A 20,867-nucleotide genomic window follows, 5' to 3' on the forward strand; every position below is an offset into this window, starting at 1 on the left:
TGGGTTTCCTCTTCTTATCGCTTCACAGGAAAAGGATGAAGACAGAGAGTAAAGGAGTGAATTCAGAGTTAAATACGCTCAAATATTTAACTTTTATAATACTACATTTATCTGACAGCTTTAGTTACTCAGATTATTAAAACTACATAATCGAGCAATAACCCGACAATTATCCACCTTTACCTGTTGCAACATTAGAGCAATAAACACATTAATGCATCAGTAATTATTATCAAATAATATATAATATTCTGCAGAATGAGGGCTTTTGAATATACTTTTGCATGTGACAGAGTATTTCTACACTGAAGTACAAGATGTGAGTACTTCAGAGGAAACAGGAGGTGTGGCCTTCCTCCCTCCTCCTCCTCCTCCCTCCTTCTCTCCCCTCCAGCGGTTTAAAAGCAGCTGGTGGTTGTGCGAGCGTCCACTCAGTGATGTGGAGGAGAGCAGACATGACCGCAGTGGGGGAACTGGTGCTGGTGCTGGGCTTACTGGTGAGCGCTCACTGCGAGGTGAGAGCGCGGGACCCAGAGGTGGAGGAGGATGAAGAGGAGCTGGGAGGAAGAGGGGGAGGAGGAGGAGGAGGAGGAAGAGGAGTGGAGAGGTTCGGGACAGCAGTCTTCCCCCCCCACCTCGAGAGGCTGCACCCTGGGGCAACAGAGACCCCCCCGTCTGGAGAGAGAGGGAACTACCCAACCCGAACCGGGTGAGTCCAAAACATCCTGAAATCAAGCTTCACTTCAGTTCATTCACTGAGGAAATCTGTGAGAAAGACGAAGCTGCGACGATTGGTTAGTTAATCAATTAGATGACAGAAAATGAATCTGTAACATTTCAGTTTTTAATGCTGCATTCATGTAACCTGACTCCGCCAGATGGATTGATTCTCATTTGCTCCGCATTTCCATCTGGGAACTCTTTTGAGGTCTAAAGATCTTTTGGGAAGGGGCGAAAATACTGGTTACTGATTGGATAAACCATCTGTCCATCACCAACATACGGGCCAAACCAACCAATCAGATGAGTGAAGCGTGTGACGTGCTAACAGCGTGGAGGCAAAGCTCAGAAAGGAAACAACATGTGGGTAAAGGAGATTTTCCCTTTGTGTTTAACGTGAATTTACGGATCAAAGGCCCAATTTCAGGAGCCCGGTCCATATTCAACAGAAGGATCCAGAGAACAAAGAGTTAGTGAGCGGCTTGCTCCATAGCTGCTCATCTCATCCGTGGAAGCCTCCATGTTGGTTACACTCAACAGTCTCTTCTGTTTCACTTCAATCCTCCAAAGAAACCAACGCTGATTGGTTCGGTCGCTTTGCAAATTTTCTCAGTCGCACGTTTTCAGAACGATCTGAGAGTAAAACACAACGGAGATCAGGAGCTCAAGAGGCTAGAATTAAAAGTAGTTCCCAACTGGGAGAAACTTCCATGAATGCCCCCTTATGGCGGAACAATAACACGCAAACATTGGTGAGTAGACGTCATGGATGGAAGTAAATGTTTGGGTTGATGGTTATAAACTTTTTTTTAACTCAACTAATTTCTAACCAGGTATTTGGTTGTAACCATTAGCTGCTGTCCACGTAGAATGACCAGGATTTGTTTTCAAAGTTATTTAACAGCATTAATCTGAAAACAAGTGAGGTAAAGACATACTTTAGTGGTTTTAGGGAATGTTCTGATGCAGCAACAAGTCTGGAAAATATTTAAAGATTTAAAACATCAAACTGGAAATAAATAACAGATCAACATGTTGTTTAAACACTCAGAGCATTAAAATGGCGTTCAGAACACGAGAACCTTTCTACTTGGACACTATTGATGAAGTTGGTGCAAAGATTTATTTTTCGACCATTTTGTTTAGAAAAAACTTAAAAAATTCAAGTGTCTCACAAACACATCGGAGTCCGAAGAGCGACTTCCCAACATCCAAAGACTAAAACTAAAAACAATGTTGTATCAAAGTGAAACAGAAAGTCTTTGAACCGAAGACGTCCCTCTTAGTCACATATATATGAGGTAGATGTAAAAATACAGGTCAAATATAGTTCACAGAAAGTTAAATCAGATAAGTTAAATGTAGAGTAAATGTATATGTTTGACTGTTTATGAAAGAAATGAGCAGCAAGAGTAAATTATTGTACTAAAGTGGTGGATAAAGTTATTGCACAAAAAAGAAAAATACAATGAAGAATTGTCTTTATTGTATTTGTACCAGTACAACGAAATTTACAGTACAACCCCTTAATTTGCAGAAATAATTTAACATTAAAAGCATAAAAAAAAGAAAAGACCAGACCTTTAAAAGACACATTTATAACGACAAGCTTACACACACACACACGCACACACACACACACACACACACACACACACAAACACACACATACACATACACACACCGTAGCAGCTTAAGGAGACAAAACAAAACACAGTATATTGCAGAGACCCTGTGCATCATGAACCATCATAGTTAAAGGTGTTTGCGGTGTTAAGCGCTGTTATGCTAAGTCTTATAGATAAGATAAGTGCCCAGGTGTGTGAGAGTAGATTATTAATTGCACTGTGAGCGACAGCACGTATTTAAGAAAAAGAAAAGTCCAGAAAGTAAAACCAGATGTGTTTATCAGAACTTATTGTCTCCCATTAATCATCTCACGACCCCTCAGATTTATCTTGTGACCCTGTGGAGGGGCTCGACCCCCAGGTTGGGAACCACTGGACTAAACCAGCTGACAGGATATAAAGTAGCTACGCTAAGAGAAGTGTGTTTGTGTTTTTAGTTTGTAATGCAGCTCCTGAGCGAACGCTGTGGGTTTGATGGTTAAACTCAAGACAACCTTCTTATTTTTAACTAAAACCGGAACATTTCCACTAATTACTACTTTCTACATTCTACTAATCTTCTAATTATTTTGTGGGTTTTATGATATTTTGGAACGTAACTCATTTATTTTATTGTTTCGTTTGGAAAGAGATAAAATTCACAACGTCCAACTCATGTTTCAGGAAAAAGAGGTGGATGAAGTTTTTCTTTTTACTCAAATAAAAGTAGCAACACGACAGTAACAAGTACAGAAGTACGAGCATGATAATACACTTTTTACTTTTTAAGTACCACTTAAAGTAAATGAACTCATTACGCAGAATACCGTATTTCCCGCACCATAAGTTGCACCTAAAAACCTTCAAATGTCTCAAAAGCCGACAGTGCGCCTTATAATGCGGTGCTCCTTATATATGGACCAATATTGAGCCACAACAGGTCTCCAACTACGGTGAGCAGCCGCCGACTCTATTTTCCCCCGTAGAAGAAGTAACGCGCGGTGCATGTTGAGATATACGACTGCGTGAAGCGTGCCGTTTCATTTCCATTTGTGTGTTTGTGTAAAGAGCCCAAAATGGCTCCTGTTAAGAGACACGCTTACGACGCAGAGTTTACACTCAAGGCCATTAGTCACGCAGTAGAACACGGGAGTAGAGCAGCAGCCAGAGAGTTGAACATGAACCAATCAATGGTGCCGAAGTGGAGGAAGCAACAAGACGACCTCCCCTGACTGTTGTGTTGACGTTCCCTTTAGAGCAGCTCCATCTAATGGATGCAGAACGTGACCCCAGCCTCCACTGTAGCGTCTGTTCTATGCGCCTCATAACGCGGTGCGCCTTATATATGAAAAAAGTTTCAAAATAAGACATTCATTGAAGGTGCGCCTTATAATGTAGTGCCCCTTATAGTGCGGAAAATATGGTGATTATATTATTGTATTAAAATTATTGATGCATTAGTGTTTCCACCACCTCATTGTAAAGGTGGAGCTAATTTTAATTACTCTATATACCGATCGTTAGCTTAATCTATAATAATACCACATTATTTATTATTTGATTACATGTTGTTTTAATAATCTAAAGCGGTAAAGTAATTTAAAATGGATGTAATGTGATAAATTACAATATCTTTTTATGAAATGACGTAGAGTGGAAAAATAAAGAAGCAGAAGATGGAAATATTCAAGTAAAAGTTCCACAAACTTGCACTTCAACCTGATTCTGAATCGCTATAAAGATTATTATTAGGATGAGAATTAAGATATTATCAGTATTTCTGATGCTACGGTTAAGGATGGTGTGTGATTTGATATTATTACCGTTATTATTATTATTATTATTATTATTATTATTATTATTATTATTATTATTTACCAAAGAGACGCTGTCATATAATAAATCAAACATGAAGATACTTTCTGAAAAAGTGGGGACTTTCCAAACATATTAGGGCTTCAATCACAAAGTAGTCCCCACAAAGATAAAAGAACAACCACACACACACACACACACACACACACACACACACACACACACACACACACACACACACACACACACACACACACGTCACATCTATTGCATACATAAATACTAGACAGGGAGCGATTAATGTTTTGACTACCAGCATATAACAGGCTGCACACACACACACACACACACACACACTCACACGCGCACACACACACACACACACACACACACACACACACACACACACACACACACACACACAGCCCAGACGCCACACATTCACTTTATGATTTCATGAGTCCCAGACAGACTGTAGGTGTCCCTTGCGTTTGTCCTCCAGGTATTAGACCGAGCCGGTGCTCACAGGTTTCACACTGAGCAGAAAACAATCTTCAACTGAAGTTTATTATTTCATGTGTGAGGTAAAAAATTAAACCTGTAGCTGCAGGACGCCACGCTTTCATCCCCAGACCCATCCGGGACGTAATTAGACGCTGGGAGGAAGTGCCCCCGGTGAAATGTGGAAATGTGGAAAATCTATTTCCCCAGTTTTATCTCTTGATAAATGACAAATATATGTCCAAGTAATGAGTATTTTTTACATTTAAATCCCCGTCTCTTCGCACTAGCCAACAGAGCAGTATGGAAAGAGGTGGAAGAGTTGTTACTTTCATAGTCTGTGGCTACAGGACGTACGTTCACACTGCTGTTACAGTGACTGTTGTGACGCTCACCTGTGACCCAGATCTGATTTGCTTTTGTCAGTGTGAACAGCACAAAGTCACATTGAATCTGACATTTTTGAATCCAAATTAGGACACTTTTACTCACACACACTCTGGAAACACCAGCAGGATGAGGAACAGTTTGTACCCCAGAGCTGTGGCCTCAGTCACCCCCACATGGAAACATGGAGGACATAAGTCGTCCTCCACTTGATAGATCAGTGGTTCAACCCCCACCCCCCCGGTCCACATTTTGAAGTGTCCTTGGGCAAGACACTGAACCCCGAATTGCGCCCCATGCTGCACATGGGTGTGTAAATGGTTAGATTAGATGGTCTGTAGATGTCCACTGCCATCAGTGTGAATGTGACAAACACTGTGAAAGCGCCTTAAGTAGTCAGAAGACTAGAAAGGCGCTTCATAAGTACAAGTCCATTTACCATATATGTGAGTCTTTCCATGTTGAGTATCTCCTCGACCAAATCCAGCCAGTTCCTCAGAGTGGGAGGGTCCTCTCTACGCCATGTTCTGGTGATTGCCTTCTTTGCAGCTGCCAGCAGAAATTTAACCAGGAATCCGTCTTCATGTTGTCCCTTCTCCCATGTCACAGATTCAATATCGCACATGTCTTCGGTCGTTCATATCGGATTGAGTTTTATTGTGACCTGGAGGTTTTGGTCATTCATCTTCCTCTTCCTCCTTGTGCTTTTTGTGTGTCGGAGGGATGGGTGTAGGGTAAAGATGAGATTTTTAGATTTTAGGTTTTAAAAACAGTTTCTGAGCCTAAATCAAAGGATTCAATGTCTCCGCGTGCTCATACAGGCCTCTGTCATTATTCTGAGCCACATCCATACATTAAACTGCAGATTCTCTGATAAAATAATCCCTGAGGGCTCTTAACAAAACAACCCTCCATTAGCTCAAAGAGCCCCCCGCTTTTAAACCGCTGCTTTAATGACAGCGTTCACAAACGGAGCTCTTTGTGCTGCGCAGCTGTAATGGCGAGCAGCTTTCCCCGTTTGCTCTGTTGTTTTTAGCCTCAGCGTTATCATCGAAGGCTGAAGAGGAGAGGGGAGGGGTCACTCCAGCTTCAGAGGTCAGGGGTCAACAGGTAGTTAAGTGCAGATGAAGTGGAGGTGGAAAAGTTTGTTGTTCGACGGACTTAAAGGAACATTCTGGTGTTTTTAAATGTTTAAGTCCGTCGAGTATTTTTTGCCCAGGTACTACGGGCGGAGTCAGAAAAAACACGTATACATAGTCGTTTTATTTTTTGTAAATATGTTTTAATGTTTTTTAACACTTATTATTCCACAGAGATGAAAACTACAGAACATATGCACATCACACTTCAATGTATACATTTCACCATCATTGTTCAGCGGATACATTGTTCAGTGGGTTCACCATTCCCATCGGCCTCTGATTTCACTCCATCACTCTGAAATCAACTTCCTGCAGAGATAAAGAGAAACATATGCTCTTATTCTGAAAAGTCTTCCTGTCTCTGCACTTTTTTGTTGCTTTGGCAGAACGCTGCCATGGTGGCCGTCCATCGGCTGAGAGGAATTTTGTTCTTTCGTCCGCATATTTTTTTTCCCAGGGGGTTTTCGAAGTCCCGTCCTACTGTGCTGTGATTGGCTGGCGTCGAGGTCAGCCGCGGTTAGGTTTGGGCAAAGAGGTTATGGTTTAGGGTTAGTACTGGCCAATCACAGCAAAGTCGCCCGGGACTAGGCGGGACTCTTTTGGGTGAAAAAATAACACCTTTTGTCTTGGTGTCGTGACCTTCGACCTTCTCGGCGGCTTGGATCGAAGAACATTGAAGTATAATTCCCGCGAACATTGAAATCTTGTTCAAAGAAAAAGTTCCCCCAACTAAGAAGAAGAAGAAGAAGGAGAAGAAGCTCTGTGAGCAGACTGATTCAGATCAAAGAAAACTGAAGTTGCGGATAACCAGGTGACCATGAAAGCATCATTTACTGCTCGTTCAGCTGTTCAGAAGACGCAGCTGGCAGATGAAAGGACGACACTCAAAGAAAAGTAGATAAAACAGATTTAATGAGGGTGTTATCAGACTGAAGATCATACAGGTGAATGGATTCTGCTGCTGAGGCGGTGAATCTGAGCAGGACGACGGTCAGAGGAGAGTCAGAGCGAGATTGGATCACAGGAACTTGGGCTTCCACAAGAACATGATGCATTATTGATTTGTGAGTTGGATTTATTAATTCATGTGATACCGTCTGAACTCCTCAGAAACAAAACGGTGAAAATAAAGGAAGAAAAACGTAAGAAATAAAGTACAAAAGAACCATAGAACAAGACGGAGAGGAAGAAGAGACAAATATCTCAACAACCGAAGACAACATTTCCATTAACGTCCCTGCAGATGTTGCGGCTCTCCAGTGGATGAACCCTTTACGTTTGAATGACCTTCTCCTGCAGCGCCACTCTCAGGACCAACTGATATCTTAAAGTGTAATTCTGGCGTAAAATCCTCCCATGGTCTTTTTTAACACTTATACATCAAATAAACCAACGAGACTTACATCGAGTTTTTTTCATGTAACAACGATTAACAAAGAAATCCGGGAGAGTCGCTAACAGTCAGACGTGGCTAACAGTGATTAGCTCGGGGCAGCACGGTGAAGGCATTCAAAGGTCTTTTTTAACCACTAATGCTGCTGAAAATAACAGCAAACCTCTGCAGCAGCATGAGAAGAGTCCCTACACACAAAACAAAGCAGCAACAACGTAGTTAGTGAAGCCAGAGTTTATTAAAGAGTGTTTTAAAGACTTACCTACTGGCCCCTGTACCAGCTCCTCTCATAGTAAAGTCCATTACAGTGGATTACCAAAGTCAACCCCAAAGGAAGGAGCCCATTGGTGCTTTGTTGTGTGTAGGGACTCTTCTCATGCTGCTGCAGAGGTTTGCTGTTATTTTCAGCAGCATTAGTGGTTAAAAAAGACCTTTGAATGCCTTCACCGTGCTGACCCGAGCTAATCACTGTTAGCCACGTCCTGCTGTTAGCGACTCTCCCGTATTTCTCTGTTAATAGTTGTTACACAAGTGTCTCGATGGTTTATTTGATGTATTTAAGTGCCGAAAAAGACCATTGGTTGATTTTACGCCAGATTTCCACTGAACCTGGTGATTTCCCGTTTATTATAGCAGATCCATCCGGTCCTCTGGGATCCTTCAGTTTCATCCTTCAGAATCTTTCACATCTGAACCTGAACTCTTGGACCTGAAGCAGAAATCCTGCAGCTTGTTTTCCTCCGTCTCTCTCAGGATGAGTCGAGGTCTGGCTCTGAAACTCAAGAGAGTGACAGTTTTACAGGTCGCAGCTGCGCGGCTCAGCCCCCAAACAACGAGGACATGTCTTCTGCGCTGTTTGAACAAAGTGACGCCCCCTCTTACAAGATGACTGACAGCACAAAATGAAACCAAATGACTGGATGTTTGTGTTGGAAAGTTTCCATCTCTTCAGTCTGACGTGTTCGACACAGTCCAGCCGTTACTTTGTGATCTTTTGTAACTATTTTAATCGCAAAAAGCACAACAAGTGGCAGGTCCTGAATGGGATTGACTGTGTCTCCAATTTCTCATTTGGTTCATGTCTGTGCAGCAGTGCAACAGGGCCGAGTGAAGGTGAATACGGATCAGACAATGTGGTGAACAGACATACTGAGTGCCTGTATTAACATTTCTTGGTGGAAAGTCGATCGACACAAAACAAAATCAAACCATGTGACTATGTTTCTCCGCCAAGGAGGTCATGTTTCCTTTCTTTTTGTCTGTTTGTTTGCAGGATTACAGAAAAACTACTTTTCAAGGAGGTAGGATGAACCGAGCCAGAACCCATGACATTTTCAGACTGTTCTCAATCAAAGTTTGTCCATATGTGAAAAGTAATGCACTGTAATTAGTGTGTATTCTTCATATTACAGTGAGGTTTCACAGGGAGGACGAGAGTTCGTGTCCAAGAAGTAGTAAGCCAAATAATCTAACCCTAGCCGTCGGCCAGGCCCGTTTGTACTCACACTACCTGGGCCTCGGCGAATGCTTCTTGCTGCCTATACGTCATCACGCCGTAACACGTCACGTCGCTTTGTTTCTAAATCTTCTCATAGACCTCTGAGTTTTTGTGCGTCTTGTCGACTGTTTTTGAATCTTTTCATCGACCAAATCTGCAGTAAACACTCCACCTCCGCATCACACCAACGTGAACCTTTCACCGCCATTGTTTGAAATGTCCGCGCATGGTCCCTCCTTCTTTTTTCTACGTCCCAACAGGCGCACAGGAAATGACCTCAGAACCGCCGTAGGCCTCGTGCTCGTACACGTGCGCACGCTCGTGCTCGTACATGTGCAAACGTGCTTTACAAAAGCTCACCTCTCCCAAACGGGCCGTGGACGGCAAGTGTGGACGAATGTCACTTTCAGTATTTCAGGATGTCCGTATGGGCTTTTAAAGACTCACTCGCTCCTGATATTCACAGCACTCTTTGTGTACAGTGCCCGACACTGCCCCTACGATTTCTGGTGGTACTGCATCATTTCCTCGTCAGAAGTAATGCTGCATAAAAAGTCCAGGTAAAAGTAGAAAAGGTTCACTTCTTATGACAGCCCACATTCAATCGCAGGCACACTGGAGGGAGACGCCACTGCGGTAATGGCAAAACACACAAAGGGCTCGCCGGATTCCTCTATAGGTCCCGCCACATACATTTTTCCGGAAGTTGTTTTCCGTCGATGTAGGTAATTTTTATCACCCTGATGTTTGTTCAATTGTTAGTTTTTCTTATACTTTGATCGAACCAGCACCAGGAGCCCGTGCAGGGTGCAGAACTTGAGGAGGTCAAAAATGAGCCGGGTCGCTGCACTCTGCATGAGCTGCAGAGGTCTGATAACAGATGCAGGCAGACCAGTCAAGACGTGAGATGACGTGATATGTTTTTATAATAATGTATGAAATGTGTGTAGGGTAACTGTGTGTTACAGCAGCTCAGGATGAGGAGGGACTTCCTGTTTGTTCCCCCGGTGATGTCACAGGAAATGACACAGGGGTTTTTTCTGAGTCATAGGATTTTGTTCACACGTAGAAACAATGGATTTATAATTGTATTACTGTGTAATACTCTCACCAGAGTTCGACCTCCAATCAATCTGTCTCTGGATGCTCAGTCACTTATACTTACACTTGTACGAGCTGCTTACTGCTCTGTCTATATGAATGTCAATATACATAATGTGTTTTTATACACTGACTCATGACTCCAGTTGTCTGATCTTGTTTGTGTTCTTTTGTGTCTGATGGTTGTCTGATAATGAATGTTTTTGGGGGACCGAGGTTTAAAGAGACGTGTGTGAAATGACTCACCCCAGAGAATCAGTCACCTGTAACATGTTTGCGCTTCAGATAGGAAGCGACGGGGCCTCCTGGATCCCTGAATTGCAGTATGGCCGGTGCAGCTCCTGGAGCCCCGCAGGTGGGTGGACAGACACGAAGCCCAAGCTCCCTGCCCTTGGAGCTAACATTAGCGACCTGCAATTGAGTGTGCCCTCTGACTGTCCGTTTCTACCGTCCCCAAACACGCTTCACGGCTAAAGTCTATTTCGCCTAACCACTGTGAGTACAACTGTACTGCGCCCAGGTACGACACGCTTGCAGGCTGCGGCCCGGTTGAGAAAGGTGGGCACGAGTCTGAGCATTGGCTGCGGTCCTGATGTCTATTTATATTCATCTGTTCTCCACGAAGGACATTTAAAAAGATGCGCCAAATGGTTTACGTTGGTCTGATGCGGAGGTGGATTTGGTAAGATGAAAGTATTCAAAAACCGTCTGACAAAACTAAATCTCAGAGCGGTGATGACGTATAAGCAAGAAGCATTGGAGCCGCGGCCCGGATCATTTCAAGTAATGTGAGTACAAGCGGGCCTGGGGACGGGGGACAATCCACTTAAAGCACAGGGCACGGTACGAATGGACGTGTGAGTGCGCCCTAAGTTATAATGTTGGCGTACTGAGCCCTGCGTCAGTCAGACCCAGACTAAGGGTTCGTCCATATGAACGCTGGTATTTTCTATTTGTTGTGGGCTCCTGAGATCGGAGTCCAGGATGAACTTTTTTGAAAAGTCTGGTTTCAGCAGTCAGTGCTGGTCGGCGGCAGCTCTCGAGAGCAAAGAGAGCGGCGCCAGAGACATTTTGCGAACTGTAGCATATTTTACATTGTTTTTCCGCATTAGAAATACAATATGGGGCGGGAGTGGGTGTCCAAAGATCACTCAGTTGAACTTTAAATGGTTTCATATGATGGAGAGGCTTTTTCTTGATTAGACAAATGTGCACGCGCTCTGGTTGGTGAGTGTTTGAAGAGAAAAGCAGCGGATCTTTAAACGAAACTTGAGATAAAGTGAGTTTGTGTTCGTTGACTGAATGAATGTGTTTGTATAAAGAGTCCAGGAACACAGGAACGACTGTGAAACATGAAAGTGGAGCTGAACCCTCAGAGCTGTTGGTGACACCGTGAGTCGAGCGGACAGGAAGTGATGAGACAAACAGTCCAACATCAACATTACAACACACACACACAAACAAACACACACACCGTGCAGGGTCATCTGCATTGGTACCAACACAAACAAACAGAAAACACATTAATTTCACGTGGCGTGTTCCTGTTTACCAAAATATCCGGCTTTATTTCAGTTAGCGTGACTCATTGTCAGTTGGTTCGGTTCCAGTCGGTTTCCAAGCATCAGTTGCCATAGTAACCGAGCTTGAACTGAAATGTTGAATTTGCTTCATGGGGTTGAATCAACTTTGAAACGAGTCAAACGCACATTAAGCATTATTTGGTAAACAAGCCTCTGGTAATGAATGTACAGTGAACAAAATTAAACGTTTTAATTCTGAATTATTATTAATAAAATGTTACTATTTGTTACTTAAAATATCCTGCAGCCGTAGACAGACTGTGAGACATCTCACTTTGTGGTTGTTTTGTGTCTTTGTTTTCATGTTGTGTCTGGTTGTGTCTCTTTATTGTACTTTTGTGTCTCTTTTCAGTGGTTTTGTGTCTTTTTTGTCATTTTGTGTCTGGTTGTGTCTCTTTGTTGTACTTTTGTGTCACTTTGTGGTTGTTTTTTGTTTCTTTGTTGTACTTTTCTGTCTCTTTTTCAGTGGTTTTGTGACTTTTTCTGGTTATTTTGTGCCTCTGGTTGTGTCTCTTTGGGGTTGTTTTGTGTCTCTTTGGGGTTGTTTTTTGTACTTTTATGTCACTTGGTCTCTGTGGTTATTTTCTGTCTTTTTGTTGTACTTTTGTGTCTCTTTTCAGTGGTTTTAGGTCTTTTTTGTAATTTTGTGTGTCTGTGGTTGTTCAGAGTGTATTTGTGCTGGTCGTGTGTCTCTTTTATGGTTGTTTTTTGTCTCTTTGTCGTACTTTTGTGTCTCTTTTCAGTGGTTTTGTGGCTTTTTTGGGTCTTTTTGTGCCTCTTGTTGTGTCTCTTTGTGGTTTTGTGTCTGTTGTATTTTTTTGTCTCTTTGTGTCTCTTTTAAGGTTGTTTTTTTTTCTCTTTGTTGTACTTTTGTGTCACTTTGTTTCTCTTTGTGGTTGTTGTCTGTCACTTTTTGGTCATTTTGAATCTCTTTTCAGTGGTTTCAGGCCTCTTTGTAGTCATTTTGTGTCTTTGTAGTTGTTGGATGGACCCTAACAGACTTGATGCAGAGCTCTCGTCCTAGGCCTCTCATTTTATTTTGTGTTTTCCAGAGAATCAAATTAGTTTTAAGTGGTAAATTTATCTTATGTAAGAATGTTTAATGTTCAAAAACCGCTCTGGGCTCATTTCCTCTGTGACCATGGTGTCAAACACACACACACACACACACACACACACACACACACACACACACACACAGTCTGTGGTGAGTCAGAGGTTCAGCGGGGTGACCCTGTCAAAACACAAAACACACCTTATCTGACGTTTGTAACCCTGTGAACTCGTCACACACACACGTGTTGATAGCCTGCTTTATTCACCACAGCTGCTCAGTGACTCTTAGTGAAGCCTCACTGTGTGTGTGTGTGTGTGTGTGTGTGTGTGTGTGTGTGTGTGTGTGTGTGTGTGTGTGTGTGTGTGTGTGTGTGTGTGTGTGTGTGTGTGAGAACTTATATTTAAATGATAACATCTTTCTTTAATGTTCAAACCAACAGTGAATGTATCTCCTAACAAGTGTTGTGTGTGTGTATCACAGCCCCCCCCACCCCCCACCCACCCACACACACACACTCCTGCTGACACAAATACTCACCCGAACACCAAATATCAACAAACTGCAAGACACTAAATTCTCCTTCTGAATGATCCGTCTTTCCGAAATCAGTATCCTGGTATCCTGACTCTTTGTGTGTGTGTGTGTGTGTGTGTGTGTGTGTGTGTGTGTGTGTGTGTGTGTGTGTGTGTGTGTGTGTGTGTGTGTGTGTGTGTGTGTGTTGTTGTTGTGCAGGAACTGGTGTGCGTTCGTTCAGAGGCGTGTGGTCACCACGGCGATGGCGTGTGGAACTGAGAAGTACACCATCAAGTCTCAGAGTCCGTGTCCGAGCGGGACGCCCGACTGCCAGCTCATCATGTGAGTACACGACTATAACAGTGATTATTATTTTATATTACATGTATTTGTGATTGTCTTGCATCTATTTTTAGTTGTTTAGGGTTTGTGTTGTCATTTTGCGTCTTTGTAGTTTTATTTTTGCATTAGAGACTTAAAATAGTCTCTTTTTGTGTGTGTGTGTGTGTGTTCGTCTGTGTCTCTGTGTGTGTGTGTGTGTGTGTGTGTGTGTGTGTGTGTGTGTGTGTCTGTGTGTATGTGCGCAGGTACAAGCTGTCCACCCGGCCCGTCTACAGGCAGAAGCAGCAGATCGTCACCGCTCTGCTGTGGCGTTGCTGTCCGGGACACGGAGGAAAGAACTGTGAGGACACAGGTGGGAGAACTGCACAAAAGTATCAGCATCAAAATCTACTTTACGTACCAACAGTAAAAGTACTTTTTCTGCAGAATATTATATATTACTGTATTTGAATTACTGACGCATTAACGTGTTCATCACTTTAATGTTGCAGCTGGTGAAGGTAGAGCTCCTTTTAGTGACTTTATACACTGCTGGGTAGTTTACATATATAATAATACTTCATCATTTACGAGTCTATTGTATTTTTTTAATAATCTAAATCTGTAAAGTACCTAAAACTGTCGTCCGGAGATCGAGGGCCCTGATGTTTGTCAGAGGGACAGAAACTTGTGTGGGAAAAAAAGAAACTTGCGGTTTACGCGTGTTTCTGAATAGAACCTCGACCCCTCGTTCACTCCGCTCTATTTTTCTCTGCAGGAGTCTATTTTTACAGAAACAGCCAAACTTTGGTATCACTCAGGAACTTAATGTAGTCCAGATTGCCTGTGTGTGTGTGTGTGTGTGTGTGTGTGTGTGTGTGTGTGTGTGTGTGTGTGTGTGTGTGTGTGTGTGTTTGTGTGTGTGGGAAACTGTATGTTTACTAGGTATCTGAAGGAGGACGTCCTCTCTTCTATTCTCAGTCTCTCCTTTTGTTTGTGCTGAAACTTTATCAACTTTATAAATAAAAAGTGTTTCCTTTTAGTTGAGAGGAAGAACCTCCAAAAGTGTTTTTATGACGATAATTCAAACAGTTTTTAGAGGTTAAATGTGTAAAGTAAATAGTTTCTTACTGTTTCTCCTGTACACACAGAGAAAGAGTATAGATGTGGTGTTTCCAGTGTTATTTTGTCTCATTTTTATTTCTTAAAAAGGGACAAAAGCACATGAATTAACAAGAGCAACAAAGTCAAACAATGTAAAAGTGCCAGATTTAGCCATGCAGGCTCATTTTCATCTGCGGTCCCTGGCAGGTTAAAGACATTTATGAAAATATTAAAAAGCTTAAAAGCAGTAAAAAAAACATAGACACAAGAAAACATGAGCATGACAAATAACAGCAACACAAGTGTGAGTTAAAACACAAAACACACACATGGAAGCAATTGATCAAACTGAAAAAACAGCACACAGACATAAAATGTGTAACATATAGCACATTTAAATATATTAGCATTTAAGCACAGACAAAGGCATCATGCACAAATTGAGCTTAAACAGTATAAACGCAAACATTGAGCATAGAGAGTAAAGTGCATTAATGCTGAGTGAGTGAGTCTAAATCTGTCCGTGTTCGTCTCTGACAGGATCTGAGGCTCAGCTGGACTCTCCTGGAAGCTCGGCTCTGATTGGAGGATCTGAACCGGCGAGGACAGAGCTCCGCGCTCCAGGTACGCCGACACCGCTCGCCTCCACACGTGTGTCCACGGTCCAATGCATAAACATCATCTTGCAAACTTCTAACGGTTGTTGAGACACTTCTGAATAAAACAGGGTGCGTACTCTAATCATCATCACAAACGTTCCTGTGAAATCTTCGCTTATATGCTCAGAATGATTAAAGCTGCTCGAGTTACCAGCCAGCAGCGACGGATATTTACATTTGACCGTTAATGTAAGTCACATTTTTCAGAGTTTCAGTCACTTAAGCTGCAATCATCCAACCTGCATGTGCTCTCATGTGACCTGACAGTTCTCAGCGTTTCCACAACATAAACGACAACAGCGTTCAAAATACTCTCCTGCAGCTATAATTTCTAGTTGTGTTGTGTGTCTTTGTGATTGTTTTGCATGTGTTTTTAGTTGTTTTGCCTCTTTTTGTGATCGTTTTGCATTCATTTTGAGTGGTTCAGGTCTTTATTCAACTGAACATAACTTTTTTAGCTCTTTCTGATGGGAATGTTATTAATTTTAAGTAGCTCCGATGGATAAGTCTGAGCCAGGCATCAGCAGCCTGGGCCCTCTTGGTTCATTTTCGATTTCCAAGGTGCTCGTATCAACGGTGCAGAGCAAAATGCTTCTGTACGCATTTGGCAAGGCAAGGCAGCTTTATTTGTAACGCACTTTTCATACACAAGGCAGACTCAAAGTGCTTCACAGCACAACATGTCATGAATTCAAATGCATTACAGGAAGACAAAGAGAATAAAAACATAGACAATAATCAAAACAGTGCGGACGTTAAAAGTGCGAAGATTTAGCAGAAAGCTAAGGTGAACATAAAAGTTTTCAGTCTAGTTTTAAAAGTGGTCAGAGTGAGTGAAAGTCTCACATCTTCAGGAAGTTTATTCCAGCTGTTTGTTGCATAATGACTGAAAGATGCTTTCCCTTGATTTGAGTTTATTCTGCGAACCACTAACAGATTGGTCTCAGAGGATCTTAGTGATCTAGAAGGCTTATGTAGTGGGAGCATATCAGTGATATACCTCGGCCCTAGACCATGAAGTGATTTATATGTGAGCAGGAGGAATTTGAAATCAATTCTCTGACGTACAGGAAGCCAGTGTAATGATTTAAGAATTGGTGTAATGTGCTCACATTTTTTGGTCTTTGTTAGAACTCGAGCAGCAGCGTTCTGAACAAGCTGCAGCTGCCTGACAGTTTTTTTGGGAAGACCTGCAAGGAGACCGTTATTTGGATAGCATACATGTCGTCGCCTGTTGGTTTGCTCTTACAGCGCTTCAATGTGTTGTTGCATTTGGATTTGGACAGGGAGGAAAAACACATGTTGACACAAATACATGTTTAAAATCAATTAATCACACACACACACACAAACACACACTCTTGGTTAACAGTGTCAGAGCAGTCTGACTCATTCCTGCCTCTCTAACAAAGTAAGGAAGTTGCGAAGCTGCAGAGTGACGCTCGGCTCGGATAAACCTTCAGCTTAGGTTAGGAGGAGCTCCAGCCTCCTCCACCTCCACATCCCTCCCTCCGGGGAAGAGGGTGTGGGCGAGCTGCTCCCATAGGACCCACCTCCAAGGTCGACCCCCCACCACCACCACCACCACCACATCCTCTGCCTATAAACACACAGTGAGTCACACGCTGAAGGAGGGGGAGTACCCATACTGTTAAACACTGTACGGAGAGGTCAGAGGTCACAGCAGCCCGACAGAGGATGAGATGTGACTGCAACTTGATGAAGTCAAGGAAGAGAGAGTAGACGGGAAGTTTGTTTGTTTTAACTTCAGCGCAGCACAGGATCCTGGTGAAGGAACATGTTTAAAATTTTTACAACCCTGAACTCATTCAGATGTGGACGTGTGTGTCTGAGAAAGCAACATTAAACAAACTTCACCCCGATGGCGTCCGAATCCACGTACTCTTGTGTAAAAGGATGGGTTCCCGCAGAAGCAGAGGTCGGCTTTTTCAGAGCAAATAACTGCAATCTGCTGGACGTGCCTGGAACACCTCCCTAGGGAGGCGCCCAGGGTTCATCCATACCAGGTGATCCTGAACCACCTCAACTGGCTCCTTTCAACGCAAAGGAGCAGCGGCTCTACTCCGAGTTCCTCACGGATGCTGAACTTCTCCCCCTCTCTCTAAGGGAGACTCCAGACCCCCTCCTGAGGAAACACGTTTCAGCCGCTTGTACCTGCGACCTGGTTCTTTGGGTCCTGACCAAGCTTTCATGACCACAGGTGAGGGTAGGAACCAGGACTGAGCGGTAGATCCAGAGCTTTGTCTTCCTCAGCTCTCTTTTGGTCACAACGGTGCGGTAGAGCTACTGCAGCTCCGCCCCCGCTGCTCCGATTCTCCAGCCAAACTCACGCTCCATCGTCCCCTCACTCGTGAACAAGATCCCGAGGTACTTAAACTCCTTCACTTGGGGTCAGGACTCATTCTCTACCTGGAATAAGCCGTGTTTAAATGCTGTTACTCATTAACGTCTGTTGTGTGTCGACGACCGTCCTCTTCCAAAAGTGGAGGCAGAGTCTCTACATGTCAGGAGTTCCTGTTTAAATCTGCAGATGATTTGATGCTCAGCTTCCAGTTTCTTTAACCACAGACGCTGATCTCTCCTCTTCTTCTCCGACTGTTGCTCAGGTGGATCTCTGTCTCTTTTCTGTCTGGTTCAACAGTGTTTGTTTTCTGTTCTCATGTCCAAAATAACTATTTAAATATTTGTACGATGAGTGGCACTGAGGAATCAAAACAGTCTGTGTTTTTGGAAAGATTCAAACTAAAATAGACCTTTGGCCTTTAGAGGCTCTATTTAACAAAGAAAGGCAAACAAAGAGGCAGTTACACACACACACACACATACACACACACTCACACACACACACCTCGACATGGTACAGTTCGGTCCCACCACACCTCTGATTGAACAGACTTCCTGCGAGCTGTAAGGCGACGTATTTAAATCATCAACAGAGCTGCGCCCGGCAGAAACACGCTGGACACAATAACAGGAACACCTTTAAATACAAACGCCTCAGAGGTGAGTCATCAAACTTCACAACCTGTAACTGCAGAACAGACTTTGAAATTTAAGTGTATCAATGTTTCTTACACCACTACTGAACCGACGTGTTATCGTCAACAAGTTCGTACGAGTTCTTATGAAATATGACGCTTTTACATGTCTGTGTCCATTTGAAAGCTCTAAGGGTTCGTCCACACGATCGAAAACAACCTTTTTTTTCTCCGTCGTTCTTAAAAAGTTTTCCGTACACTCTGTCTCGGCTCAAGAAATATCTGCGTCCACAGGAAACCAGTGAAACCGACTCCAAACGCTGTAGTACCCATGTCAGGCCTGGAGGTGGCGCTGTAACTGCCACAGAGGTACACCAACAAAGGAGAAGAAGAGACGGGGAGACGCTTTGGAGAATCCAAACACCGGAGAGTTTCTCTCCAAATCCTCCTCCATCCTAGAGACAAACGTGTCCCTGGTTCTGGTCTTAGTGGAGACTTTGGTGCTGTTCTGGACTCTGATGCACCCATCACTCTGCAGTTAGTGTCCTCACTGAGCAGAGGGTGCTGCTGGGAGCCCCTTCACTCTGCAGTTAGTGTCCTCACTGAGCAGAGGGGGCTGCTGGGAGCCCCTTCACTCTGAAGTTAGTGTCCTCACTGAGCAGAAGGGGCTGCTGGGAGCCCCTTCACTCTGCAGTTAGGGTCCTCACTGAGCAGAGGGGGCTGCTGGGAGCCCCTTCCCCGTCCCAAAGCACTCCCAGGCGCCACTTTCTCACTACATTTAGAGACTTTTCACAGCTTCTTAGAACTGGATTTAGAAACAGAGCCTAGAGCAGTTTAGCTCCTTATTCAGAGCATCAGGGAAAAGGGAGAAATCTGTGCTGGGCCTCATTCAGTCCCATGCATGTGGCTCAGAGTCCAGTTCAGGAAACAGTCTCTGGGTCCGTCTCTGACCTCTCACGCAGCAGCACTGTTGATATGTGACGCTGCGGGGTCAGAGGTCGGAGGTGGGGCCATGACGCCGTCCAGTATGAGCTTTCACCGTCCAGACCACAAAGCCATGGGGGGCGTTTTCAATTCTTGCCACCCGCGAAAGACCCATTTTCAGGCTCAGATAACACGGCTGTGTGTGGATGGTCGGCCATAACCAGACTGAAGTTGTGCGGTTACAAGAAAATGCATCTTTCTGTGGTCGGGTCTTAAGGCAGGTTTGCTAGTGGCGGTAACATTATAAAGGTTCACCACCTTTGACGCCATTGAACATGATACATTACTGTAAAGATCTAACAGACGGGAAACACCAGTGTCGGTTTTAAGCAACTTTATCTAACTTCCTGTCTCCATGACACGTTCAGACGCTCTGGTCACCACTTGGCGCAGGTGCAGTGAGACAAAAGGTACTGACTGTGGGGAATCGACTCGTAGCTGCAGCCGTGCGAGAGCCTGACGACGACCAAATGAATCTTTAAAAATTCATCTGAAGATCCGGCAGCGGATCCGGGGTCGCTGCTCGCTCTCTGCATGAAAAACGCCATCTGGCGAAACTGAAAACTGGACTGAATCTAAAATGAGTCGTGCGGCTCAAAAGTAGAATCAGAAACAAGCTCATAACCTGTAAAACCCCTAATATAATACCAACTAAAGGTCTCCTGACCCCCTTGATCTGGAGCTTTTGTTTGTATCACAATGTCTTCATCAAGAAACACTTTCGACCACCTGAACAAATCTGACTCATTTACAGATGAATGTTTTGTTTTTCAGCTTCTTTAAGGAGGTGATTTGATGCTTTTCTTTTGTTTTAAATCGTTATAAACAATGTGTTTGTGTTTTGGGCTGTCGATCGAACAAAAACAAAACATTTAAAGGCATCTTTTTCACGTTTTTCTGACATTTTACAGAAAATTAGAGCACTTAGTTGGGCTCAGCTGATTAGTCACTACCACTGTCAGTTCAGACTGCTCATTATAAAAGTATCGATGGACGCTTTAAAGCGGCTGCGTGTCCCAGTCGTGAGCTACAGATTTTGGTGCGGGCTGCAGACTGCAGCGACGAAGGAAACAGATCTGATGACACTGCAGGACTTCCTCGGCCGTTTGTTTCATCTCAGACTGCAGTCGCTGATACGGAGCTGCTTGTTCCTGCCGTCGCTCTCGCTGAACGTTTAACAATGAACTCAGAAATCCCCAAATACATCCGCCTGTTTCCCATCAGCCCCCTCTGTCTCACTCTCTACCTGTCTGTCCGTCTGTCTGACGTCCTGTCGAGCGCTCTCTGTCTCACTCAGGGTTCGTACGGGTGCTTGAAATCCTTGAAAATGCAGATTTTCAAGCCTTTAGTATAGAGGACGGACAGGAAATGGGGTGAGAGAGAGAGGGGGAGACACGCAGCAAAGGGCCGCAGGTCAAAGTCGAACCCGCTGTCTCGAGGACCTTCAGCCTCTTTACATGCTTGAATTTTAATATTGTGTTTT

The 20,867-nt window shown here is 43.7% G+C and overlaps 1 protein-coding gene across 1 annotated transcript in view; it reads left to right on the forward strand.

Moving 5' to 3' along the window:
• Positions 1-455: 455 nt before the first annotated feature.
• mmrn2a (multimerin 2a) overlaps positions 456-20,867 on the forward strand; it is a gene marked incomplete at its 5' end in the record, with an annotated part of 35,252 nt that continues 14,840 nt past the window's right edge. The window contains 4 exons of the mRNA XM_083922507.1: positions 456-709; positions 13,537-13,659; positions 13,905-14,011; positions 15,283-15,366. Of these exons, the coding sequence (XP_083778633.1) occupies positions 456-709; positions 13,537-13,659; positions 13,905-14,011; positions 15,283-15,366 (568 nt within the window). The remainder of the gene's footprint in view (positions 710-13,536; positions 13,660-13,904; positions 14,012-15,282; positions 15,367-20,867) is intronic.

The sequence above is a fragment of the Echiichthys vipera genome, assembly GCF_963691815.1.
Source record: "Echiichthys vipera genome assembly, chromosome: 11".
Taxonomy (NCBI): Eukaryota; Metazoa; Chordata; class Actinopteri; order Perciformes; family Trachinidae; genus Echiichthys; species Echiichthys vipera.